Source organism: Myxocyprinus asiaticus, chromosome 5 (genome assembly GCF_019703515.2).
Source record: "Myxocyprinus asiaticus isolate MX2 ecotype Aquarium Trade chromosome 5, UBuf_Myxa_2, whole genome shotgun sequence".
NCBI lineage: Eukaryota > Metazoa > Chordata > Actinopteri > Cypriniformes > Catostomidae > Myxocyprinus > Myxocyprinus asiaticus.
Window position 1 is genome coordinate 50,823,414 of NC_059348.1, and position 27,948 is coordinate 50,851,361.

At 37.3% G+C, this 27,948-nt stretch overlaps 1 protein-coding gene across 2 annotated transcripts in view; it reads right to left on the reverse strand.

The window, feature by feature from the left end:
* Positions 1-3,428: 3,428 nt before the first annotated feature.
* Positions 3,429-27,948, reverse strand: part of LOC127441503 (contactin-associated protein-like 2) — a 60,696-nt gene continuing 36,176 nt past the window's right edge. Inside the window, exons 13-25 of one of the 2 annotated variants that reach the window (XM_051699017.1) lie at positions 27,571-27,686; positions 27,375-27,459; positions 24,858-25,014; positions 24,485-24,612; positions 23,387-23,557; positions 22,996-23,214; positions 21,965-22,201; positions 19,450-19,677; positions 15,614-15,747; positions 15,424-15,517; positions 7,740-7,970; positions 6,203-6,277; positions 3,429-5,903 (exon numbers count right to left, since the gene is read on the reverse strand). In XM_051699017.1, the coding sequence (XP_051554977.1) occupies positions 5,704-5,903; positions 6,203-6,277; positions 7,740-7,970; positions 15,424-15,517; positions 15,614-15,747; positions 19,450-19,677; positions 21,965-22,201; positions 22,996-23,214; positions 23,387-23,557; positions 24,485-24,612; positions 24,858-25,014; positions 27,375-27,459; positions 27,571-27,686 (2,075 nt within the window). In that variant the 3' untranslated portion in view covers positions 3,429-5,703. Of the gene's footprint in view, positions 5,904-6,202; positions 6,278-7,739; positions 7,971-15,423; positions 15,518-15,613; positions 15,748-19,449; positions 19,678-21,964; positions 22,202-22,995; positions 23,215-23,386; positions 23,558-24,484; positions 24,613-24,857; positions 25,015-27,374; positions 27,460-27,570; positions 27,690-27,948 lie in introns of both variants that reach the window. The other variant, XM_051699016.1, reaches the window with a different exon arrangement.

The window sequence follows — 27,948 nt, forward strand, 5'->3', positions numbered from 1 at the left end:
AATCTGAGTAAACACAAAATACAGTATTTAAATGATAATGTTATTTATTGAAGCAAAAAAGTTATCCAATACCAACTGGGACTGTGTGAAATAGTATTTGCCTAAATCCTGTTACTCAATTGCCAAATCTATGAAACTGCATTCATAATGGGGTTTAGCTGGGCTAGACACACCCAGGCCTTTTTACTGCCATCCCTGTTCAATCAAATCAACACCTAAATATAACTTTTTCAGCAGCATGAAGTTGGCTAAAAGGTCTCATCCAGTAGCACACTATGCCAAGGTTGAAAGAAATTCCAGAAATGATGAGGAAAAGGAAGATTGAAATACATCAGTCTGGGAAGGGTTACAAAGCTATTTCAAAGGCTCTGGGACTCCAAAGAACCACAGTGAGAGCCATTATCTCCAAATGGAGAAAACTTGGCACAGTAGTGAACCTTCCCAGAAGTGGCCGACCTTCCAAAATTCCTCCAAGAGCACAGTGACGACTCATCCAGGAAGTCACAAAAAAGCCAAGGACAACATCCAAGGAACTGCAGGCCTCTCTCACATCAATAAAAGTCACTGTTCATGACACCACTATCAGAAAGACACTGGCCAAAAATGCCTTCCGTGGAAGAGTGGAGAGGCAAAAACCACTGCTAAACCAGAAGAACATTAAGACAAAAGACATCTTGATGATCCTCAAACCTTTTGGGAGAGTGCTCTGTTGGCTGTGTAACAAGTGGAACTGTTTGGAAGACAGGGGTCCCGTTACATCTGGTGTAAATCAAACACGGAATTCCACAAAAAGAACATCATACCTACAGGCAAGCATGGTGGTGGTAGTGTGATGGTGTGGGAATGCTTTGCTGCTTCAGGGCAATATTTGAAGGAAACATGAATTCTGCTCTCTACCAGAAAAACCTAAAGGATAACGTCCGGTCATCAGTCCGTGAGTTGAAGCTCAAGCACTACTGGATTATGCAGCAAGACAATGATCCAAAGCATAGGAATAAGTTCATCTCTGAATGGCTTAATAGAAGCAAAATTAAAGTTTTGGAGTGGCCTAGTCAATGTCCTGACTTGAACATGATTGAGATGCTATGGCAGGACCTTAAACGGGCAGTTCATGTTTGAAAACCCTCCAGCGTATCTGAACTAAGGAAGTTCTGCAAAGAAGAGTGGGCCAAAATTCCACCACAGCATTGTGAAAGATTGATCTCCAGTTATCGGAAGTGTTTGGTTGAAGTTGTTGCTGCTAAAGGTGGCACAACCAGCTATTAAGTTTAATGAGGCAGTTTGTTTTTCACATGGGTGATATAGGTGTTGGATAGCTTTTTTGTTTCAATATATATATATATATTGAAAACTGTATTTGTTTTTACTCAGGTTGCCTTTGTTTTCATGTTATATCTTGTTTGAATATCTAAAACAATTTAGTATGAAAAATACACAAAAACAGAAGAGAGGGGCAAATACTTTTTCACAGCACTGAATATATATATATATATATATATATATATATACATAAATAATATTTTTTAAAAATGCATAAATTCTGATTTCTGAAAGTGTGAAAGAACTGTTTGAATGCACTGCTTCTCTGTTGTTAAGGAAAATTTGGAGGAAAAAAAAACTAGGGTGAAAACTTGTCCCATCCATTTTTAGTGAGGCCCACCCAAAAGTAATTTCCTGGCTACGCCCTTGGCACTGTCTATAAAAAGGGGTCATCTCGACTTGAAGCTCCAAAAAGCACATAAAGACAGCATAAAAGTCATCCAAATGACTCCACTGGTTAAATCCGTGTCTTTAGAGTCAATATGATGGGTGTGAGTGAGAAGCAGATCAATATTTAAGTCCTTTTTATATCATAAGTCTCCACTTTCACTTTCTCTTCACTTTTTGTGCTGTGCCGATTTGCATTCTTTTGCATATCACCACTTACTGGTCAGTCCTAGTCAAACGTGGATATTTATCATAAAAAAGCACTTAAATATTGTTTCTCGCTTCTCAGGTCATGGATTTAACCACTGGAGTGCTAATTGCGCTAGGAAGTGTAATCGAGCTTGAAATCATAATTGCCAAGGAGACTGCTGATGTCAAGATTAATAGTGAAAATGAGTTATATATTGGACTGTTCTCACCAAAAATTTATTTGACCGCATCAGAAGACATTGATTAAACCACTGGAGTCGTATGGATACATTTTATGTTGCCTTTTTGTGTTTTTTCAAAGTTTTGGTCAGGATTCACTTGCATTGTAAGGACCTGCAGAGCTGAGATCTGGGATGGCCTGAGGCTGAATAAATGATGAGAGAATTTTCATTTTGGGTGAATTATTCTCTTAATTAAAAAAAAAAAAAAAAAAAAAAAAAAAATATATATATATATATATATATATATATATATATATATATATATATATAATCAAACTTTCACAAATAATATAAATAAAGTAAATGTAGTGTTATAGTTAGATTTTATACAGATCTAACAATAGTTTCTATCCCCTAACCCTACCCCTAAACCTAACCCTCGCAGAAACCTTTTTGCATTTTTACATTTTCAAAAAAAAAACAACGTTTAGTATGTTTAATAAGCCATTTCCATCATGGGGACCACTGGCTGGGCCCCACAAGGTAGGTGATCTCAAGTTTTACTATCCTTGTGGGGACATTTGGTCCCCACAATGTAGTATAAACATGTACACACACACACACACACACACATGCACACACACACACACATACTGTATATATACCAAAAAAAGCTACCATGTTTTTGAACATGTACTTTGGTATTCTTTTAAGTTCATAGGAGTACTATGTAATACCATGAAGGTAATCATTAAGTAGCTATCAAAGTTTTATCATCTGATACCATAGTATCGCTAAAGTACTTTTTAATCAGGGTCAAAATTAGAGTTGGATGTATGTTAGAACAAAATATTCAGAATTCAAAGCTTCTGAACTAAGAAATCACTGTGGAATATGCAGGTATTCAGAACTCAGGCAATCATAATAGATGTCATTTTCATTTGATTAACGGTTTCTTAATTGTATCAAAGGAACATTAACAATCACAAACATAATCATTACAAACATAATGAATCATTAAAAGAGGACTGTGTGATGCAAACGCAACTGTATCATCACTTACTACCTAAAGAAATTTGTATCTGTTTAGTAACAAAAACAATCAAGTATAGTTTATTGATATTTGCAATGTGTTCATTATTGGAGACTCAGTCTCTTTACAACCCTTAAAATTAAATGAACATCTTCATGAACATTTCTCGAAATGAACGAGAGAAACAAGTGTATTATAAAGTCACATTAAATAATTTCAAGACAAACCTTAAAGGGATAATTCACCCAAAAATGAAAATTCTCTCATCATTTACTCACCCTCATGCCATCCCAGATGTGTGTGACTTTCTTTCTTCAGCAGAACACAAATGAAGATTTTGAAAAGAATTCCTCAGCTGTTTTGTTCTATAAATGCAAGTGAATGGGTGCCAAAAGTTTGAAGCTCCAAAAATCACATAATTCAGCATTAAAGTTATCCATAAGACTCCAGTGGTTAAATCAATGTCTTTAGATGCGATATGATGGGTGTGGGTGAGAAATAGATCAATATTTAAGTCCTTTTTTACAATAAATTCTCCTCCCTGCTCAGTCAATCTCCACTTCATACATACCGCCCCCTACTGGGAAGGGAGAAGCATTTCTAACAAAAAATAACTTAAATATTTATATTTTTCTCACCCACACCTATCATATCACTTTTGAAGATAAGGATTAAAACATTGGGGTCGTATGGATTACTATTATGATGGCTTTATGTGCTTTTTGATGCGTCGACATTCTGGCACCCATTCACTTGCATTGTATGAACCTACAAAGCTGAAATATTCTCTAAATAATCATAATTTGTGTTCTGCAGAAGAAAGAAAGTCATACACATCTGGGATGGCATGAGGGTGAGTAAATGATGAGAGAATTTTCCTTTTTGGATGAACTATCCCTTTAATAAATATGTTAAGTAGGCCTGTCCTCATTAATTATTGTGTTAATTTAAAAGATCAACAGACATATTAATAATGCATGGAAACAATTTCAAACAGTTGAAACAACTCAAAATGAACAGATGTTTAATATCTTTAAAAAGCAACAATACTTTAGTGCTTTAATACAAATCAGGTTTAAAATCTTGCTGATTAGGTTCAAGTAATACTCATGTTAATGAATCCATGTGAGCAGATAGGGGAAACTCATTGAGAAGTCCCACTTTTTCATCATGTATTTCAGACTTAGTTAAGAATTAAAAATGACTTAAAGCACAAACAACGAAGACAATGATAAAATGGTTTGTACATAAATTTGTTATTTGATTCTGCTATGACCAACCTAAATTAGCAGTGTATTAAACTGCAAACATGTACTCTATTAACATTTATAGTAATGGTTCACCCAAAAATGAAAATTCTCTCAGCATTTACTCAAAACTGTGAAGCTTCAAAATGCACATATTACATTTTAAGCTCGATTACACTTCCTAGCACCATCTAGCGCTCTACACATGCGTCAAGAACTAGGAAGTGCAATCTCACCAAAAACCGATGGGATCGCTTCAGAAAACATGAATTAAACCACTTGAGTTTTATTATTTATTTTATGCTGCCTTTACGTGCTTTCTTGAGCTTTGGTAACCATTCACTTGCATTGTGAGGACCTACAGAGCTGAGATATTTTTCCAAAAATCTTAATTTGTGTTCTGCAGAAGATAGAAAGTCATACACATCTGGGATGACATGAGGGTGAGTAAATGATGAGAGAATTTTCAGTTTTTGGGTGAACTATTCCTTTAAGGGTCATCACATCTCTCATGAAATCCATGCTTGGCCAGAAGCATGACTGAACCCTTGAGGCACATTAAAAGTAATGAATATTTTACGATTTAACACATTGGAACAAAACTGCAATTTCTATCTAAAGCTTATGATTTTAAGAGCATTCATGTTAAGACATTATAAGAGTTATAAAAAGCCCAACCAAATGTGTAGAGGGGGGGGGCTCTAAAATGCCTTATGTTTTTCATAGAGATTAAACAAGCACTTATGGAGAATCAAATAAATAACACTGAATTCTGATAATAACTATAAAGAACATTTACGACGACATACAAATGTGCTGCATTAAAGTTGATGAATGATTCAGGAATGCCACTGTCTGATTTCCATGCTACAATATATTATTGTCCTGAAGATGCTAACAACAAAACATTTAAATACAATCAAATGTCATTATCGGAAACATAATTATGCATTCTGTACATGTTCCGTTTTGTGCTGTTGGAGTATTTGGTGCATTCACATTTGCCGGACATACATTTCTGCCAGTCCAGCATTGTCTGTTCCATTTGTTTACAGACAGTAATAATGCAATGATAAAAATGCTTCAATTCCTTTCACCGTTGTCCATGGAATATGCCTGTCAAGTGTGAAGAATTTGATCTTATAGAAGTCCTTGTGCTGCAGACACTTACAAACAAAACAATTACAGAAAAGACATGCCAGCCAGTGCACAGACGTGGTCCAATTGGACACTGCCAAGTGTTCATTTCACATAGGCTACCCAAAAGACTAAGAATGGGCACTTTGCCCAGATGTATCCCGTATGGTATCCATGTCAGAGAATAAAGCCCCTCCAAGGTGTGTGGCTAAATGAACCACTCCTTCTTGCTCTCGTCGATGGTCTCTGTGAAAGCGGGGTCATTCACAATAATGGCTTCATCAGCGCAGTCGGCAGACTCCGCCCCTTTCGCCTCATTGGTGTGGTAAGAGCCCTTGTGACGGAACATGTGCCGAACCAGGAACACCAATGTGCATAGGATGGTGAAAATGACAACTGCTATGATGCCTAAGTGAGGACGGAGAAGGAAGAATGCTATTAAAATCATGATACGGCTAGTTTTGAAATTCCTTAGAAATTCCGCGAATTAACAGGATTTTTCCAAAATAATGTTTAAATAACGCGGACTGGTGGCTTCAGCTGAAGCATACACCATTGATTAACAACATCTGAGCTCTGAGAAAATCAATTATTCTATGGAGAATATGAATAGGTTTTCAGAAAATACACATGCACTTCACATTTAATATACCCAGCATGAAGAATCTATCTAAGAAATATTTACAAACTAGAACAATAGATTTCACCTCCAATTATTGCAGAGTTTCTGTTGACACCATCACGACTAACTCGCTCATCATTGAATGGGAACTGGGCACCAGCTTGATAAAAGAGGAAAAAAGTGTGGCATTAAATAATTTTCCATTTAAGTAACTCTAAACCTTTACAGATATACAATAAAGAGAATAAGAACTCCTTTAATTTAATCTCTTGTCCTTCATGAATTTCAGAAGGTCAGTGGAACACTATCACAGATGTTATCTCGGCAGCAGATGAGCAAATCTTTGAATACACTCGGAGTGTTTTCTCAGTGTGAGTTAGTGGGTTGATGTTGGCAGGGGAGCAGATCTAAGATGAATCGTCCGCTCTTCTCAGCTGCCATCTCTGCAGGCTCCAAACTCTATACCATAAATATCCAAGAAAGCTCAAGGTATTCAATTGGACATGGGTTTAAACACACAAAGATAACCGCACACAGAACATATTATGTCTGTCCTAAACTCCTTTATAAAATGCAAGATCTTTAATGCCCTCTCTCACTGTTTCAATTATATCTCAATTTAGTGTATTGTTGTGACAAAACCTGTGCATTTGTATTGCCAAAGCATTTTAAGCTTAGCTGTGACAAACACTGAGAACTGGTGCATAAATAAGTTAAATAAAGGTGGGCTCAGTGGGTAGTACAAGTCCCAGCTCAACTGGGCCTTTCTGTGTGGAGTTTACATGTTCTCCCTGTGTTCCTCCAGGTGCTCCAGTTCCCCCCACAGTCCAAAAGACATGCTAGTAAGTTAATTGGAGACCCTAAATTGCCTCATGAGTGAGAGTGTGTATGTCTGTGTGTGTGTGTGTGTTGACCTGTGATGGACTGGCCACCTGTCCAGGGTGTTTCCCTGCCTTTAGCCCAAGACAGCTGGGATAGGCTCCAGCACTACCCACAACCCTGCATAGGACAAGCAGCCATAGAAGATGGATAAAGGTGCACTAGGTAATTTCTTCCCCTTTAAAAAATGTTCTCCTAACGAAATGAATTGCAATTTTAAAAGATATGTATAAAATCATTAGCACTCACATGAGACGAGGACTCGAGTCATATCAGTGACCTTAAAAAAGCTGTTTTATTCTACATTCTACATATATTTAAATATTTAAAATGTCATTTGTTTAAAAAAAGAGTTACAGCGGAAGAAAGATTTGGAATCCGGTGTATAGCACTCAAGTTGTATGGACTGCTTTTATAGTGCTATATTTTCCTTTTTTGAGCCCCTGGTCACAACATGCTTTTGTTGTATGCAAAACAGAAGCGTGAACACTCCTCGAAACATCTCCTTTTGTGTTCCACAGATAAAAGTAAATAATACAGCTTTCAAACAACATGAGAGTGAGACACTTTATGGTGAGCTGTCCCTTTAAAAGGCTTGGCTAGACAATGAACTTTGAACTTGGCACAGAATATCTTGCTGTCATGCTATATCAAACAAAACAAAACTGTGAAATTCATTAAACAACTATGTCTGGGTGTCATGATGAGGAGGTCTATGAAAATAGCATCATTAGTTTGTTCACCTGAATCCGGGTGCCAGGGGTCAAATGCTGCAGACATGGGCGGTACTGTGAGTGGAGACGCCCCGCAGTTGGACTCCACCAGAACTCCCTGTACGGAGGCTGTGGAGGGAATGCCTGTCCTCAAGGCAGCCTTCAGTGGAGCAATGCGGTTGAACTGCACTCTGGAGAGACAGCCCACGAAGCCTGGGGTGTTATAGCGCTCAATCAAGACTGGATCAATCTGTCCGGTCTCTGAAACACAAAGATTACAGCAGAAATTATCAATGCAACAGGATGGAGCAATTCATGAGCAAAACAGTCATTTGAGAGAGTGATCTGTTTCTTTGTGCAGTCTTTCTCTCACAATTACTGAAAAGGCATAATTTAATATAATCCACAAATAAACAGACACATTATAGTCAGAACTGCATGCAAATTATACTCTTAAAAATAGCTCTTTGGCTGAACTTGATTCAACCATGGACAGTGGTTCCACATGTTTGAAATGAGTTTTCTTAACTATGTTAAGCTATGTAATCACAACACAAACACTCTGTGTAGAAAGAACCTACTTGAATTGGGTAAACCAAACAAAATTAGAAGAGGAAATGTAACTCAAATAAATCTCTTTTCGTTGTGTACTTGCTGGTGAAAATGAATGTTAGCATGCTAAATACATGCTGTTTGGAAGCACTACAGAGTGTATTTAAGTAATTATACTATGGTTAGCACAGCAATTTCTCAACGAAGTGAGTCCAGATATTGTTGTTTTCCGTGTCCGTGATCTGATCAGCCAGCTGTTGCAGCGTTGAGCTCACACACGATTGTGGAGGAATATAAACACTCACCAGAATAAACTAGGAAAACTCCTGTGGTGAATAGAAAGTCTTACAGTTGATAAACAGCACTTCCAAATTAGGACAGCACATCTTCTTTAACGTTGTTATATCTGTACACCAACTTTTATTTATGTAAAAGCATGTTCCACCATGTTCCACCAGTTTTCCCTGTTAACTCCGAAAATGCAATCCGCTCTGAACAGCTGAAAGCCTGGCAAATGTAACATGCTCTCCGGAATGGCTTCACTCAGCCAGGTTTCTGTGAAGCACAAGACAGCAAAGTCTTTTTTTTTTTGTAAGGGTGAAGAGATGTAGTTTGTCCATTTTGTTAAGAAGTGAGTGGAGATTCACTAGATGAATACTCGGCAGCGCTGTTCGAAAGCCACGCTGTCGGAGCTTGACCAGCATGCTGGCTCACTTCTGTAGCATCTGGACCAATCAGACACACAATTATTCATTATTTAATGAATAATCCAACAGACGTCTCAAGACCGTAACAAGCAAAGGTCCAAGTAGGCCCAAGCAGTCTCCGAGATGTCTGCTCTCCCACTGATCATTATCAGCTTTTACTCCCCCTTTGCTGACATTGGTCCAGCAACTAGTGTACTTCAGAGGTATTCCAGGTGGGGGAAGGTAGCCACATGCAAAAGCAAAGGAATGTGGGGAAAGTAACTCATTCCATTGCCCCATAGGAAAGACACATAAAACCCATAAAACAGACTTTTCTTCATTAATTTATAGAAAAACTGTTCTATAAATGAGCATGCAGATCCCCAGGACATTGTGTGTATGATTATTACTGTCTCGAATAGTGTCTTTTGTACTGTATACCGTTTTATGCATGCTTTATGACAGAACCACTAGATCATGTAAAATGACTGGTATCATGCTTCCTATCAAATTAATCCTTGTGTGATGCCCTGCACACTGGTGTATCTCACCGCCTTATAGCATGCATTGTATGCTTGTTATATTAATCAGAGCATAAAGGGGCACAAACTGCTAGCATACTCCAATCATGCAAATGAGTCAGCTTCCAAACAAAAGAACTTTTCCCGCTGGAAAATTGCACCTTTCTCATTGGAGTGACCTCCCTCAGGAGTTAAAGGGCACTGTCGGAGTGACCTCCCTCTCTCTATCTCTCCCTTCTTCTCCTGGTTGCTATACGTGTGGGACCGGAAACACCCGGCCGACAGGCCTCATCACATCAAGCCATGTGTAACTTCCTCGACCATAACTAACACCGCAAGTTCATCATCATTTCTTCATTCAACGCGGAAGAAATTGATTGCAACTTCAACACCATCGACTCAAGCAACCATCAAGACTTTCTCCTGAGACTGCATCTGGGCACTCCCTCAACAGCCAAGGCATTGCAAGTATCGTACAGTTAACTAAATAAACAGAGGTTTAGTATAAGCTATGAACCCCTTTGAAGTAAGAAACTCATGGTTCTTTCAGATTGTTAAATGACTCTTTTCATAGATTCATTCCCCTGTTCTGTTCTGGTTTCATTCACTTTCACTTTTCGATTTCCCATGTATGCGTGATTTGTGTGTATGTGTTTGTTTAGATTAGTTATGTGTTCGTGATTTAGTTAAATAAAGCTTTTTTGTACATTCTTGCGAGTTGATTCTTGTCTGCTTGTAAATCAACATCAACTGAACGATTTGATCACAGCTACATGCTAAGAAACAGTTATTTTTCTGTGGCCAAGAAAAATATCCTTTCTGAGAGTTGATAGACCATCAATACTGAGTGTTCGCTGGACGAACAGATTAATTGATTGTAATATTAATTCAGCTACATCAAGTTAATTCTATTAACTGATCCAAATATGTATAATTAATTATAACAAGTTAATATAACGGGACTTATAAATTTGCGAAAATGTCCAGAATTCGGCTTTAGTTGCATTATGATGTGCATCTGGTCTAATACTTCATTGTGTGTGCACGCATATTTGCATTGCTTTAACCCCTCTTTGTAAGTCCCGCCTTCTCGCACACCAATTTTAAGGTCGATTATAAGATGCTTGCAGCAACTATTGGCCAAATTCCTGCCTGTCAATCTCTCCGCGAACGCATTAAGCGCTGTTGTGTTTGGCATCAAACAGTTGCTTGACAGTAGCAGCAAATGACAGCTGAGTGGAAACAATGCCCAATCGAAAGTGCAAATTTACCGAAAATTTGCACAAAAAATTCCCATGCATTCGTCCAGGTCGAGATCCATGGGAAGCAGAATGTATGACATGTAAAGCTGGCACTTATGTGTCAGTTGCTAATAAAGGTGCAAGTGATTTAGAAGCACACAGTAGCTCTGCGAAGCATAAAGGGTCAGCAAAAGGTGAAAGTTCATTAGGTAAATTAATGGACTACTTTTTGCGACCAGGTAAAATTGTTATCACATTGCTTCATTTTCCATGGCCATTCAAAATAATAGTAATAGTAAATGAAGGTATACTCATGGCATCAAATATTTTATTTTAGTACATGGACATTCAAAAGAATGTTGGAAATTTGTATTTATTTATATATATTTATGTTATGCTAATAGAGTGTATTTTTCACTGTATTAAAGTTTGTATTTATAGTAACACTGTTTTGAACCCTATTATTCCAAAAAACAGAAGCAAAAAACAAAACAAAGCATAATATCATTTTAACACTTTAGGGCTATTTTTTACAAATTATGAAAACTGAGGAGAAACATTTAGATCTGCTAAAGCCCTCTCACATTATCAGCCCACATATAAAAAACATTGGTATTAAAGAAATGTCATGTTTACTTAAGAATGCATTTAAATGTAATTTTCTTTTTGGAAAAAAAAAAAAAAGGTAAAATGTCTATTCTTCCATTTTCTCTATAAAGTATCATACTATTCAGTGAGGACAAAAACTGTCCTGCAAATATTGTGAATTTGCACACAATAGCCAGTGCAGCAGCCAGATTTTTGTGATGCTGTTCGTGATTGAGATGGCTGACTCACAGCTGTATAGAACCAAATATAATCAGGACATTTGCAGGTTCAGTTTCACATTATCATTTTTTTTAAGAGCTACAGACCCTGAACAGGTGAGACACACCTGTTTGACACTTCAAGAATAGTGAATAAAAGCAAACTTTTCAGCGCATTTTTGTTGAATGGTCGGTTTTTAAAATCGATTTCTCCTTTGTTGTCTAGGATGTGCATATGTGCTGATAACATTTCTGTTAAAACTGTGGTGATAATTTTTCCATCTGTAGATGTGACTGCACCCCACACAACTAAGCAATTTATATAAATACATTTAATTGAAAAAGATGCAATCAAATGCTCGCCTAAACAGTGTGATCCAAATTTAACAAAGCAGTGTAACTATACTATCGCCAGAAAAGCTTAAACGCGCACTCTGATCCGCACAACTGGTGACGACTGAATGCTGTTGCATGCACCATTGAGCATTGTTAAACTCATCGCTGATTGCTGAGGCTCACGCCTACGGATGCTGAGATTTGCACAGAGAGCTATGGAAGTAAATTCATGACTAAAGTCTTTGAAGCATAAAAGCAGGTTGAATTGCTCTAATTGAAAAAATAAAATTATTGTATTATCAGTGCTTGCATTTTGGAAGGCTGAAATTTAACATTGTTGTATTTTTAAGCATTGAATATTTCATTTGAAAACATTTCACAACTAATTTCATTATTAAAAATTCAACAATAAATATTCACCTTCCAAAGTTAATTTCCAAAATATTCAGTTCATTTGAAAATACAATCTAGTTTTTTCGACAGGTAAAATTCAGCCCGTTCTATTTCGCTAAACAAAATTTGCTTCCTCAAATTCAGTGGTTCAAATTAGATTGGAAATTCAACCTTCTACATCCGGTAATTTCAGGAAAAGCAGCAGAGTACCGATGCACAATCTCCACCTGATGCCTTTAGTTCTCACCAGTAGGTGGTGCATTGCAATCGGGTGTTGACTGCTGAAGACCAAAGCTACAGCTTGAGAGAACAGCCGTGTATGTTTTGATAGTTTGTTTTTTCAAAATTGTTCATGGGTAGAAAATAGATAAATATTTGATTTGCACATGTGGGTGGGCATGAAACGTGTCTTTCCACTGATTGGTCAACTCGCGTCATCATCAGTTCCTCAATGCCGTGCAACAGAATAATTATCCACCGCTGCTCAACTTTTATTGCAACTACATATTATCTCTCTCTCATCAAACAACCAGACTAAGGAATGCCTGTGCCTGTGACACAAACCGTACTAGTCAGGAAAGGGTCTAGACAGGGCTTTGTGCCAACTTTCTTCTGTGTAGGCATGGGTTCTGCAACCTACATGGGCCAGAGAAATATTAGTTGTCTGTTTTAGAAATGGCCTATTGATGTCCCTCACATCTGCATGCAAAATTACTTAGCCTACTTCTTAGACACACAGCCTGTTTTATTTATCTTTCAGCTATCAAAATCTCTATCAAAAGGTGTGGCGAAGCTGCGCACCCAGCGCGACCCACTGGACCGTTGTAGTGAAGCACAGAGCAGTATGTGGAATGCATTGGCTTTTAAAAATGTTTATAAAAAGAATGCCGATACATTGTCCAGGTTATTACATAACTCAGATGTTTGAAGCGCTGTGTAGGTAGGCATTACGTATAATGTAGTAGGGTGACCAGTCCCGAATTGGAAGATTTTTTGTCTCATTTCACTTATTTGTCCATGGCTGGGTTTCCCGTGGCACTAAGTAGAACGTTAGTATCACTAAAGCAGTAGGCTACTTAAACTCTACAGCATGTTTCCCAAAAAGCAATCGGGTGTTGACTGCTGAAGACCAAAGCTACAGGTAGAGAAAACAGCTGTGTACGTTTTGATAGTTTGTTTTTCAATTTGAAAAAACATAATTAATCTAGTTATGTTTATATGCTTATAATATAGTGGCCTAATATCTATAGCCCAATATTTGTAGCCCGAGTAATTTCATAAATACACAAACATTTTTAAACATCAAATACACTATATATACACAGAATATATTGTATATATATATATATATATATATATATATATATATATATATATATATATATATATATATATATATATATATATATATATATATATATATATACACACACACACACACACTGCTGTTCAAAAGTTTGGGGTCACTTGACTGAAATGTTTCTCATGATCTTAAAAATCTTTTGGTCTGAAGTCGTATTCTTAAATGTTTAAAATTAGTTTTGTAGGAAAAAATATAATTGTGCCAACATATTCATTTATTTCATTACAAAACTAAAATTGTATTTAAAAAAAAAAGTTTTTGAAATGGATAACTTTGACCGAATAATAAAGAAAAGCAGCCAATCAGTGCCAGGCATTGATGGGAACTCCTTCGATACTGTTTAAAAGCATCCCAGGGTGATACCTCAAGAAGTTGGTTGAATAAATGTCAAGAGTACATGTCTGCAAATTCTAGGCAAAGGGTGACTACTTTGATGATGCTAAAATATAACACAGTTTTGATTTATTTGAGATTTTGTTTAGTCACAACATAATTCCCATAGTTCCATTTCTGCTAATACAGAATACATGCTGTAAAATGTAATTTGTAATGTATTCCGTTAGATTACTCAAGGTCAGTAATGTATTCTAAATACTTTGGATTACTTCTTCAGCACCGGTAGATTTTTTTCACTTGTTTTGACTATAAAAACTCTGCCAGCACAGTAAGACAAAATATACATGTTAAAAATACATTCTCTGAAAAACCGAAATATCTTATGCAGTGTTGTTTCTAAAACAAGATAAATCAAACTGATCTTGATTTAAGGATTTTTAGATATTTTTACAGGAAAACAATACAAAAAATATTATCAAGAATACGATTTTTGCCCTAATATCAAAGGTCTTACAAGAAAAAAAGAAATTATGATCCAACGTGAATTTTCTTGATAAAAAAATATGATCGTGCCTGGTAATGTGCATGTAAAATGGCTAGAAATAGCATTTTAGCTTAGCGTAAAGCTGACAATTTACACAAGGTTTATTTCTATTTCTTCTGCTCCAAACTTACTTCAAACTTACTTCTCTGTCTGCTCGTATGAATGTAACACATCGCAAGAAAGTGTTTCACTGCTGTTCAAATGCATTTTGGATCGCATCATTTATATGTATAAATGTTTTCCATCTGAAAGGACTAAATATTAAATGAAACAAATGACAATAAAATGCAAAGTAATCTCTTCAGTAATCAAAATACTTTTTGAATGTAACTGTATTCTAATTACCAATTATTTAAATTGTACCTATAGTGGAATACAGTTAATTATATTTGGTATTTTAAATACGTAATCCCGTTACATGTATTCTGTTACTCCCTAACCCTGTATATAAATATTTATTAATTTTTTTAAAGAAAAGGTGGTACGATTTGAAATAATTTTTTGCGGTATGCCACAAATGCTCTCGATTGCACTTTACTTGTATTGATCCCAGAATATTCCTTTAATAAAGTATTAAAATATGTACTATTCATTACATACTGTATATAAATATATAAATCATTTCTTTATTAATTACAGATTTATACCTTCTTAATTTACTCATAAACATTTCTTTACTACAGGTTTTGCATTAAATGAAATATTTTTGCTAGGTATGGTTAACATGTTGATTACTAAGAATGAAAAACCATTTTAAAACTACTTATAAATGAACGTATTAAACAATAATAAATCATTTCCAACAGAAACTCACAGTTCCAATAGGACTATTATGATCGGAGACAAGTTAAAATGCCTTCCTAAAAGGACTTCCTAATTGTCTAGCAGCAACACATTATACCAATTAGTGCTCAAAATATTTAAATAAAAGCTCACCAAAAACTTTTCCTAAGAAAATGGTCTTCACAAGGTTAAACACAATGTCTGAGGCCTCGGGAAGAGTGTAGCTTACTGTTGGATAATGATCCATCTGCAACACACATTGAGACACAGAAATCAACATTCTCTAAGATCACACAGCAGATACATATTACAGGGAAGCGAAAAGCATTTCGGAAAGCTGTACCTGCAGCTGAATGAGTCTGTCATGCCGTGTAATGTTGACATTATGGGGCTGTCCGTTAGCCATGTTACGATTGTTCAGACTGATGGTGAATGGCTCCCTCAATCCCCCTAGATTATAGCGGATCTGCAGACTGCCTGAGAGAAAACACAAAAGACATTCAGAGGAAACATTTTCTAGACATTCACTCTCCATGCAAAATTTAAAGCTGTTGTAAAATAGCTGAAATGCACACCATGTGGCCACTCATCAGATGATGTACAGGTGCATCTCAATAAATTAGAATGTCGTGGAAAAGTTCATTTATTTCAGTAATTCAACTCAAATTGTGAAACTCGTGTATTAAATAAATTCAATGCACACAGACTGAAGTAGTTTAAGTCTTTGGTTCTTTTAATTGTGATGATTTTGGCTCACATTTAACAAAAACCCACCAATTCACTATCTCAAAAAATTTGAATATGGTGACATGCCAATCAGCTAATCAACTCAAAACACCTGCAAAGGTTTCCTGAGCCTTCAAAATGGTCTCTCAGTTTGGTTCACTAGGCTACACAATCATGGGGAAGACTGCTGATCTGACAGTTGTCCAGAAGACTAAATCATTGACACCCTTCACAACGAGGGTAAGCCACAAACATTCATTGCCAAAGAAGCTGGCTGTTCACAGAGTGCTGTATCCAAGCATGTTAACAGAAAGTTGAGTGGAAGGAAAAAGTGTGGAAGAAAAAGATGCACAACCAACCGAGAGAACCGCAGCCTTATGATTGTCAAGCAAAATCGATTCAAGAATCTGGGTGAACTTCACAAGGAATGGACTGAGGCTGGGGTCAAGGCATCAAGAGCCACCACACACAGACGTGTCAAGGAATTTGGCAACAGTTGTCGTATTCCTCTTGTTAAGCCACTCCTGAACCACAGACAACGTCAGAGGCGTCTTACCTGGGCTAAGGAGAAGAAGAACTGGACTGTTGCCCAGTGGTCCAAAGTCCTCTTTTCAGATGAGAGCAAGTTTTGTATTTCATTTGGAAACCAAGGTCCTAGAGTCTGGAGGAAGGGTGGAGAAGCTCATAGCCCAAGTTGCTTGAAGTCCAGTGTTAAGTTTCCACAGTCCATGATGATTTGGGGTGCAATGTCATCTGCTGGTGTTGGTCCATTGTGTTTTTTGAAAACCAAAGTCACTGCACCCGTTTACCAAGAAATTTTGGAGCACTTCATGCTTCCTTCTGCTGACCAGCTTTTTAAAGATGCTGATTTCATTTTCCAGCAGGATTTGGCACCTGCCCACACTGCCAAAAGCACCAAAAGTTGGTTAAATGACCATGGTGTTGGTGTGCTTGACTGGCCAGCAAACTCACCAGACCTGAACCCCATAGAGAATCTATGGGGTATTGTCAAGAGGAAAATGAGAAACAAGAGACCAGAAAATGCAGATGAGCTGAAGGCCACTGTCAAAGAAACCTGGGCTTCCATACCACCTCAGCAGTGCCACAAACTGATCACCTCCATGCCACGCCGAATTGAGGCAGTAATTAAAGCAAAAGGAGCCCCTACCAAGTATTGAGTACATATACAGTAAATGAACATACTTTCCAGAAGGCCAACAATTCTCTAAAAATGTTTTTTTTATTGGTCTTATGATGTATTCTAATTTTTTGAGATAGTGAATTGGTGGGTTTTTGTTAAATGTGAGCCAAAATCATCACAATTAAAAGATCCAAAGACTTAAACTACTTCAGTCTGTGTGCATTGAATTTATTTAATACACGAGTTTCACAATTTGAGTTGAATTACTGAAATAAATGAACTTTTCCACGACATTCTAATTTATTGAGATGCACCTGTATATTAATGTTCAAATTGCCTGCCAGCTGCTTAGCAACATACCATAACCACTGTAATATCACTCTAAAATACCTTAAAGAGGATAGTTCACTCAAAAATGAAAATTCTCTCATTGTTGATATCCCAGGTGTGTATGACTTTCTTTCTTCACCAGAACACATTTGAAGAATAATTGAAAAATATCTTAGCTCAGTGAGTCAATGGAGATTTCTCTTTTGAAGCTCCAAAAATCACAGACAGTCAGCATAAACGTCATCCATATAACACCAGCTGTTAAATTAATGTCTATTTTTCTTCAAATGTTCTGCTGAAGAAAGAAAGTCATACACATCTGGGATATCATGAGGGTGAGTAAATAATAAGAGATTTTTCATTTTTGGGTGAACTATCCCTTTAAAGAAATGTACAGTGAAGGTGTAAGATGGTAATACCATGGTACATTTTATATACAAAACCAGGCAAATGTCTGGATACAAAAATTTATTATATTCCACAAACTATGAAATAATACAAATGGAAAGTAATTATGGAGTGACCAAACATATTAAACAAATCAAAACTCTCAAATATTTTGCTTCTACATGTTCAAAAACATAACAACAACATGGTAATACCATGGTACTCTTTTATTAGTGATGCAGCCTCCCTTGGATTATTGCTATTAATATGAGGGGCTCTATTTTCATGAGCGCGCAAAGCGCAGTTCTACAAGCAAATACCGTGCGCAACGTCTTATCCAATTTTCGTGAAAGCGCTAATTCTAATTGCAATTTTCGTGCCAGTGCAAAGTGCAAGTGGGCGTGGGTGGGAGTGTTGCACTATTGTGGGTGTATGCGCGCAAACCGTGGGTGTATTGCATGTTAATGAAGTTCCGCAAAGCGCAATTTGCTATTTTCCTGAGAAATAGGTAGTTGCGCTAAGACGTTTGAAAACCACGTCTTAACTTAGCGCAAAGTTTAAACTCAGTTCCTGGATTTGAAGATTCCACCAGCAGGTGGTAATAAAGTTCATGTCCAAACTCTGAAAATATAGTGGAACATCAAATTATGTCCTTGACAATCAGAATTTTATATTTTATATTATATAAAAATGTAATGTGAGATTTGTGTTACACCATCTATAGGTCATGGCTTATTTTTCAATTATTATTATTATTACATTTAAATTTACAATTGTATTTATGGTCTAATTTGTAAGTATAAAGGTATTATTCCACCTGTTGTCGTAGAGTGATTTTTAAGTCATTGCAAAACAGGCCGATGGAAGAAGTTGGTAAAATGTTTGAAATTGGTCTGTAATGATTTTTTGACCACTTCGTTATTTTGATTATATTTTCGTTTATTTTGAAGTGTAATTTCAATTTAGAAATATTTTTCCTTTATTTTTATCGTGTATCAGTAAATTAATGTAATTAATCAAAATCGACTAGTAGAATTGAAGTGCGTGCCGATACAATCACTGTTAATACTAGCCAAGATTTGTGTGTCAGTAGATGAAAATGATTAATAATCCATAATTTCTGATGAGAATCACATTTTCCATTCGTATAAAAGGAGCGTGCCGCTGTCATAGAAATATGCCCGACAATCATCAAGGACGCAGTTAATACACAATAGAACGTAATTCTTCTAATTCATTGCATACAGTCCATTTACACTAAAAACTTCTTATGAATGTGCAGTCTTGATTTATATCGCTGATGCTTGAGGGAAAGAATTATAGCCTATAATAGGACACAGACGGTGGAATAATAACAGGAGAAAACATTACAATTAAATTGCACTTAATCCAGCCCATTTGTGCGTTGCGCATGCGATTTTGCCAAACCTACATGCGCGTATACTTAGCGCATGCTTGCACGAAAATACCAAAATATCATGGCCATGCCCACTGACTTTGCGCTTATGACTTATGGCATAGCACTGCGCTTAACGCTAGTGTTCTTAAAATATGGGCCAAGAGATTAATGTCTAAATAAATCGAACACATCTCACCATTGTGTCGCATCACCACAGCCATATAGTCTTGTGTCTTGGAGCTGATGTAGATGAGGACAGAGGGTGTGTGAGAAGTACTGAAGCTAAAGCTCAGCTCCTCACGAGTCAAATTACCCACAGTACTCAGAACTCCAGAACCACCTTCTTTTACTGCAGGAAATGAGCTGCTCTCTGACATAAGGTCATAGCGCACCAGCGTTCCACTCTCAAAGTACCCCCCTACATCTAGAAGAGAGACAGAGGAAGGCAAGAAAATCATTACATTTTGCCATAAAGACTTCAAGTGATCCCACCTGGTTTAGATTTCTGAATAAATTTGTCATTAGGAAGGTCTTTCTCCATAATTTACAGATAAATGAGAATACGGCAACAGTACTGTTACTCTGATGTCTATAGAAATCACTCTGAACACAATAAAACGTTTAAAGGCATTAAATAAATACATTTACAAATGTTTAATTAATGTCATAAGTAGGACTGTCAATTGATTAAAATCTGTAATCAAATTAATTACAGGATATGGTGATTAATCAAATTAATCGCAATTAATCGCATATATAAATACTTGCTGAGAAAGGCCCTCAAATATCAATAATTCAATGTATAATGATTAAATGCTTATAAATAGATTAAAATAATTATAAATATAGTATATACATATATAAATATATTATAAATATAATAATTCAGATAATTAAAATGCTTTACATCCTTGTGGCAGACGAGTAAAACATTGATAAGACAATACAGAAATGTGGAATTTTGCAATTGAATTTATCAGTCTGTCTGAGATAGATTTATTGTGAGGGCTTTTCTAAGGACACGTCAATGTACACATGCATCAGATGGACGCTTTTAGAGCATCTCACTTTGGTTGCATCGCATCATAAACACAGCGTTTTTAGGTTGCTGTGTCAAGTTAAACGTAGTTTGAAACTTAAAAAAAATCACATCTCGACTCTCGAGATCCCAGCATTCAGAATTGCACCCTGTCCAGCTGTTTGAACGCAAGAATGCGTCCTCATCAAGCAAGCCTGAGTGTCGTTTGTTGTCTTTACAGCTGCGTGTTGCCTATACAGCTGGAGTACCGCTTACTGCCCCCTGCTGAAAATGTGGTATTTCAAGCTTGATTTGCTTTGATAATAGGAATATTCAAAGTCAATTTAGCAGGTCAGTCCACTCGGCAGCCATCTTTGGAACGCTCTTGGGCAGGCTGGGCAGCTATTTTCAATGTAAACAAGCAAGTATAGCTCCGATCTGCTTGAATGGGGAAAGACCGAAATCTCCAAAATGGTTGGTCAAGATTACAATCAAAGAACATGTTTCAAATCAGCAGTAAAATCTGACAACACTGGCATCATAAATTGTGCTTCTTTATCTCAGATTATGCTAAAAAAAACAACATAATTTTCCCAGTTGTCCAGCTAATGCACATGCACGTTCTCGAGTTGACTGACAGGTGATGTCTGTATCTAAAAGGTGATTGGCTCTTTTTACCTGTAAGGCAGAACTTCCTTTCTACATCCATTAACCGTTGGGCATTCTAATTTCTCCCATTCATTTTAATAGAAGTGACCCATCTCTGCTAAATAGTCTCTGAATATTCCATATTATACAACAGTTAGTTCCGGTCCTTGAATCTGAATTGATGAGAGACATTCCAACTGGAGCAGTGCAGTAAGAGCAGCGCAGATGTGTAAAAGCAGCTAGATTTGTGTCTTTTAATTTATCCCAGTGATATTAAAGATTTTAGCCAGCAGGTGGCGACAAAATAAAATTTGTATGTGTTATGAGCCAGTTCAGTTGATGTTCATTTGAGTCAGCGCTGTCAGTCAGCGAGCATTTTTTTTTAAGTCATCGTCATTGTCTGTCACTCCTTGATCACTCGGATTACTACTACAGTACAGCTGGGAAATAGAGGTAAACTAACAGCTTCAGCAATAAGTCTTATCACAGCTGAGAGACACAACAGACGGAGTAATCAGGCTTACTTGATATAGGAGATGTTTAGAGGAGATGTAAACATTCAACATTGCGGAGAAGAACATAGTTTCTATAGGAAATGACTCTTGCAAACCAGCTCCTGCAAAATACTCAGGGGGGACCTCTGCTTGGGCTTGGGTGCATCTTTTGAACTAGCAATGGCAGATCCTGATCCGTGGCATAAGAAAGTAGTTCCCTGCACATGTGCATTTTTTGTGACAGTCCTTAGTTTTTCCTCATTATTTTTTCTACTTGTTTGTTGAACTGTTGTATAAAAGCAATATCACACTCACAACCACTGTGATTCACTCTCTGTGATTACCTGCGGCACTCTACCTGCTGCCGAATCACAGCCGTGCTGATATAGGACAATTGTTTTATGCATTATTTTTATTTTTATTTTAATCACACTGCATATATACAGTACACACACTTTTTGTCATTCATTATTTAGAATGAAACAACATGGACTGTAAACTGAACTGGACAGTGATGCATCAACAGTATTTACAACAAGAAGGTCCTGTACCATCGTTGCAGAACAGTCCGTCGAAGGCAGTCAGACCGCAGTCGCAGGAGTATCCGTTGTATTTCTCAATACATTTCCCTCCATTCTGGCACTGCATGCCATAACTGGTGCATTGACCCGAGCAGCCCGGCTTCACCCCTGGTGTGACCTTTGCCCTCTCCTCCAGGTCAAGGGTCACCCCGTTGATCTTCAGGGAACGAATGCAACCCAGAAAACCTCTCTGTCCCCCTGACGCACCTGTAATGTGTAAAAACAGATGTACCGCGTTATTAATTTGCCATATAAAAAAAAAAAAAAAACTACAAAACCTATACCCTTATAAAGTCTGTAAAGAATTGTAAGAAGAAAAAAAAAGGCTAACTGTATGCTAAGCATGAAGTGCTACTGAAAAGAGACCACTTCTTTAACAATGGTAATGTGACATCTGTTCGCCGGAATAAATTGATCCATTATTGTTTGACTAATTTTAATTTAAACTACAATTTCAATCATAATGACAATTTTTTTAAACAACATATGTTTTTTATAATATTATGAAAACAAAAATAAATCTTTTACTTCAGTTACATAATTTGTTTTATCATTGTAATACAGTTTTACGCTCATCAACAGATTTTTTTTTATGAACGTATTTTTTTTAATGCACTTAATAATTAATAACCAAAATATTACGTTTTCACATTGTTGAGATTTGTGAAGTGAATTTAATTTATGGATTTATTATTATTGTAATATTTCTAATTTCTATATATGAATCTTCTTATTCTATCTAAATTTCTCTTTCAGTTTCTATCTATTTTTGTTTGTATTTCTCTCTAGAAACCTTTGGGATACACTGAAAACTAACTTTATATTGTAAAATTTCATGTACACTGAACAATGATTCGCAATAAAACAATACTATCATTAAAGCAGAACATTAGCAGATTGGCTGTATTTATACAGTAGCTATTCCTGGAAATGTACAATTAAATCACTCAAAATTCTTGTTGCTAAAACTCTACTTCCCAAATACCTGCTGGAGATCTTACCTACAAACAGCTGACTGAAGAGCTGCAGGCGGGTGTGGCCCTGAGGCGGAGCTGGCCGCACCTCTCTGTGCATCTTATCCAATCGCAAAACAGCCTCATTAATGTTCCGTTCCGCCTCCACCCTGTGCCACTGGTCATCATTGAGGGGTGTTGATGAGCGTACGGTCAACTCCACCGGTCCGTTTCCCACATCAAAAGAGAACGACACCACCGTGGAAGCTGTTGGAAGATAACTATGATTCACTTTCTCTGAATGACAAGACAAAAATTAAAAGCGCAGTTCATCACAATCTCAAGATGCACTCATAATGCTTATGGCAACCCTATCTAACATGACGTGAAACAAATATATCACGTACACTACATGTTAGATTTTGCACAAACATCTCACATTTCAGTTCCAAGCGAATAAAGTCTGGATTGCCCAGATTTTCCAGAAAGACACCATGGGAAGATGAAGTCTTGAAGTAGAAGGAGATGTCAGCGCTGGTCTTGCCTTGGATGGTGGGGAAATGCAGATAAGATGCAGGTGTGTTGAAGGATGCTGCATTCCAGTAGTGGCCTATAAAGTAATGCAACAAGCAAACAAACAAATAGCATGACGTTATTTAGCGCTGTATCCGCATGCTGGATTTAGCGTGATTTACCCAAGAAGGAAATGTTACTGGGTGAACATAGGGTACTAGATGACGATCAACCAATCAGATTGTAGTGTTAAAATTGGGGTTAAACAACAATCTTATCAACCAATTATTTCCCTCAGATTTAAAGGAAAGGTTAAGGGTAGGAATAGGGATATGTGTGTTCAACAGGAATTTGTTTCGGGACCAGCAAAGGACGTTCATATCCAGAAACATGCTCTACTAGGCTAAATCATGTTGTACGTTGAAGCTAATACATTAAGCTTAAGCCTGATCATGCAGATTTGCTCTGTATAACATCAGAAAAATCAGACCCTTCCTATCTGAACATGCTACGCAACTCCTTGTGCAGACTCTTGTTATATCTAGACTGGACTACTGCAATGCCCTTCTGGCAGGACTTCCTGCATGTAGAGTCAAACCTCTGCAGTTGATCCAGAACGGGTGGCCCATTTGGTCTTCAACGAGTCCAAGAGAGCACACGTCACGCCTCTTCACACTGAACTGCACTGGTTGACAATGGTTGCTCATGTTAATTTCAAAGCATTGCATGCAAAGCAAGCCAAACTCCACCCGTACAGCTGACTCACTAGCCACGTTCAAGAAAAATCTAAAGACGCATCTCTTTCACGAGCAATTGACCGTCTTGACCCTATCTAATTAATTCCTTTGCCACTGTCTCTCACTGTACGTGTGCTTCTCTGAGCAATTTACAACTTTGTATCACAGCACTTCTCTTATTACTGCCTCCTTAGAATGAATCACTTTGGTTGTATTCCAAGTCGCTTTGGATAAAAGTGTCTGCTAAATTAATAAATGTAAATACATTTGAGAACATGAACACTTACGATCTCCTTGACATCGTAGAGGCCCAACAGTGAGTTTGGCTTCAGATCCAGAGCGGTGTGTGTCCCCAACAACCACCTGACTGACAGGCAGATGATCCTTGTACATTAACAAACCTGCATCTTCTTTCCTGGAGAAACACCAATCAAGGAAAGAATCACTGACCACAAGGGGGCAACATAACATTGTGCAATGCAGTTGATAGCATTTTCAAAACTTCATATCACTGTAAAATGCTTCCAGGATTAATAGATGAGTGGCCTTTCCCCCCTGTCTTGCAAAAGTAAGCCATATAACATCTACTGTATTTCAACATCCAGTTGAAAGTTTCCTGCTTGTTTCTTTCACAACAACTTGCAAAGAATGAGATCTCACCATTGTCTCAGGTCTGCATCGCAGTTGCAGTAGTATTTGGGGTCTGTGCAGTTGCGTTCAATGCCACAGGCGCATTTCTGCACGCCTGGTCCTGAGCCGCCCCAGTAGAAGTGCTTCTCATTGCCCCTGCCGACCCACCAAGTGGACGGAGAACCATCTAAGACAGACAGAGAAGCAAAGAAAATGAAACATGACAAACTCTGATGAACGAGAAATTGAAATAAAAAAAAGACTGACTATTAATTCATTCCTACCCATCATTATTTTCCCAAAGTTAAGAAAAACCACAAAGAAGATCTCTTTAAAATCTCAACTGTTTCTCCTAGGCACCGATGAGATGAAACAGACAGCAAATGCTGACTTGTTTAAGTGTCCCATTTCTCAGATTTTTCTCCTGAGAAAGAAACCCCAGTAATCTCACGTGTCTCCTCTAGAGTTTCAGAAGAGATCTAAACTAAGTTTCAAATTGTGCTAAGATTTGCCATAATACCAAAGTCTGCAATCAAAGTCAGAGACCTCAGTATCAACTGAGAGATTTCAAACATTTTCTGAGCTATGCCATTCACTTTCATTATTCGTTCTATATGCTTACTGTATGTCAGCAAATTTCTCATTTGTGTCTATTTAGATTTCATTTAACTTCAGGTAAAAGATCTGAGACAAAGTTGATCCTAAAACTTCATTAATGAATAGTTCACCCCAAAATTCTCTCATCATTTACTCACCCTCTTGCCATCCCATGTGTATGACATTCTTTCTTCTGCAGAATACAAACGAAGATTTTTTTAGAAGAACATTTCAGCTCTGTAGGTCCATATTATGCAAGTGAATGGTGACCAAAACATTGATGCTCCAAAAAGCACATAAAGGCAGCATAAAAGTAATCCATACAACACCAGTGGTTTAAACCATGTATTCTTGGGTGTGAACTGACCAAAATTTAACTCTTTTTATACTGTACATCTCGCCATTGCAGTCTCTAGCCTGGACATTCTTCGGATTCTGTAATATTTCAGTTCCCCAGACTTTTTAAAGTGGTGATTCACTAAAATGAAATGTTAAAAGCTTTTTACAAGATGTTGATATGTCCATTATAATGAATTAAAAGAATGAAAGCATTAAAATAATCTTTATCTTTAGAGCATTTTTTAATGTCCCTCAGGCTTTTTGGGGGCCTGGGTAGCTCAGCAAGTAAAGACGCTGACTACCACACCTGGAGTTGCGAGTTTGAATCCAGGGCGTGCTGAGAGACTCCAGTCAGGCTTCCTAAGCAACCAATTGGCCCGGTTGCTAGGGTGGGTAGAGTCACGTTGGGTTAACCTCCTCGTGGTCGCTATAATGTGGTTCTCGCTCTCGGCGGGGCACGTGGTGAGTTGTGCGTGGATGCCGTGGAGAATAGCGTGAAGCCTCCACACGCGCTACGTCTCCGCGGTAACGCGCTCAACAAGTCACGTGATAAGATGCACGGATTGACGGTCTCAGACGCGGAGGAAATTTAGCCCATAACACAGCTTGACGTGTTATGGGCTAGCACAAAAACATTGGGGTTTTAGTTAAAAACTCTGAATTTACAACATTTTTAACCAAAAACAATGAGACCACAGACAATTTGCCTATTTTTTTACCACATAAAAAAAGAAAGACTATCATAAATATTTTATTTGTAGTCATTAAATTGGTATGAGGTAGTACACATGAGCAGTAGATGTTTATTTTATAAAGAGTGTTGAGTAGAATCATTTTCAAACCACTTACATTATGTTCATGATGGGGCTGAGAACAAAATATGTCCAAATCAGAAAAAAATAAAAAAATAAAAAACGTCTTTGATGCCTAAGTTTGGAAAATATGATTTGTTGGAGGTTTAATATGTGCTTAGTATTGTGGAGTATTCAGACAATTAAACAAATGTAGTTAAAAAAAATTACAAGTTGAAATGTTACCGAATCCCAGGAATGACCCAGGCACCATCACAGTTTCAAGATCGATTACACTTCCTTGTGCTTGTCGGATTACACACAGAGTGCTAGATGGCACTAGGAAGAGTAATCAAGCTTGAAATCATGATCCCCAAGGACACTATTTATAATGAAAAAGGTTTTTGGTTATAGTGATTTTGGTCTGTTCCCACCCAAAACAGATTGGATTGCTTCAGAAGACATGGATTAAACCACTGGAGTTTTATGGATTACTTTCATGCTGCCATTATGTGCTTTTTGGATATTCAAAGTTTTGGTCACCATTCACTTGCATTGTATGGACCTACAGAGCTGAAATATTCTTCTACAAATCTTCATTTGTGTTCAGCAGAAGAAAGACGTACACATCTGGGATGGCATGAGGGTGAGTAAATGATGAGAGAATTTTTATTCTGGGTGAATTATTCCTTTAAGTATAATGAGCTACAGCATGAAAGAGCAACCTCTGTGCTATAAAATGTTCCTTTGGGAAGCTAAAACATAATCAATCACTGAATGTAACATAGTACAGCCAGTAAAAGTTGCCACATCTGTTTACCTGGTGAGTGGAGAAGATGGGATTTGTAACACGTATAGGCCACATGCTGCTCACAGAGCTCTGCACTGCTGGTGACTGCATTCACCTACAAAAACCACACCGTTACAACAGCAGTTTTGCAGGTAAGCTGATCGCCAACTGCGGCGTCTGTTGGTCAGATGTAATGTTCTCTATTAACACTGTTTTTAATGGTCACCTGCTCAGCAGACATGCTGTAGTTGAGTGTGAGCACAGTCTTGTCTTCAGGACTCGAGCCCGCTGTCACTGAACTCTGAGCTGGCAAATCATTCACAATGGTTGTCCACACCTTGTCTTCTGAAATATACATAATTTGCATGAGTACCAGTTAGAGTATTCAGTTTTTTTTTTACTGGAATTATAGGGGTTTGATAGATCAGTGTTAACATAAATAGGTAATGTTGGCACTGGCAGAGATGAAAAAATCAAATATTCTTCATTTAAAATGGTATGAAACTATAAGCAACGCATTTACTTTGGTGAAAATATTGGATGTATTTATTACTTCATGGGGTGATGGGTCATTTTCAACTTTGGCCACTTTTAGCACTGTGGA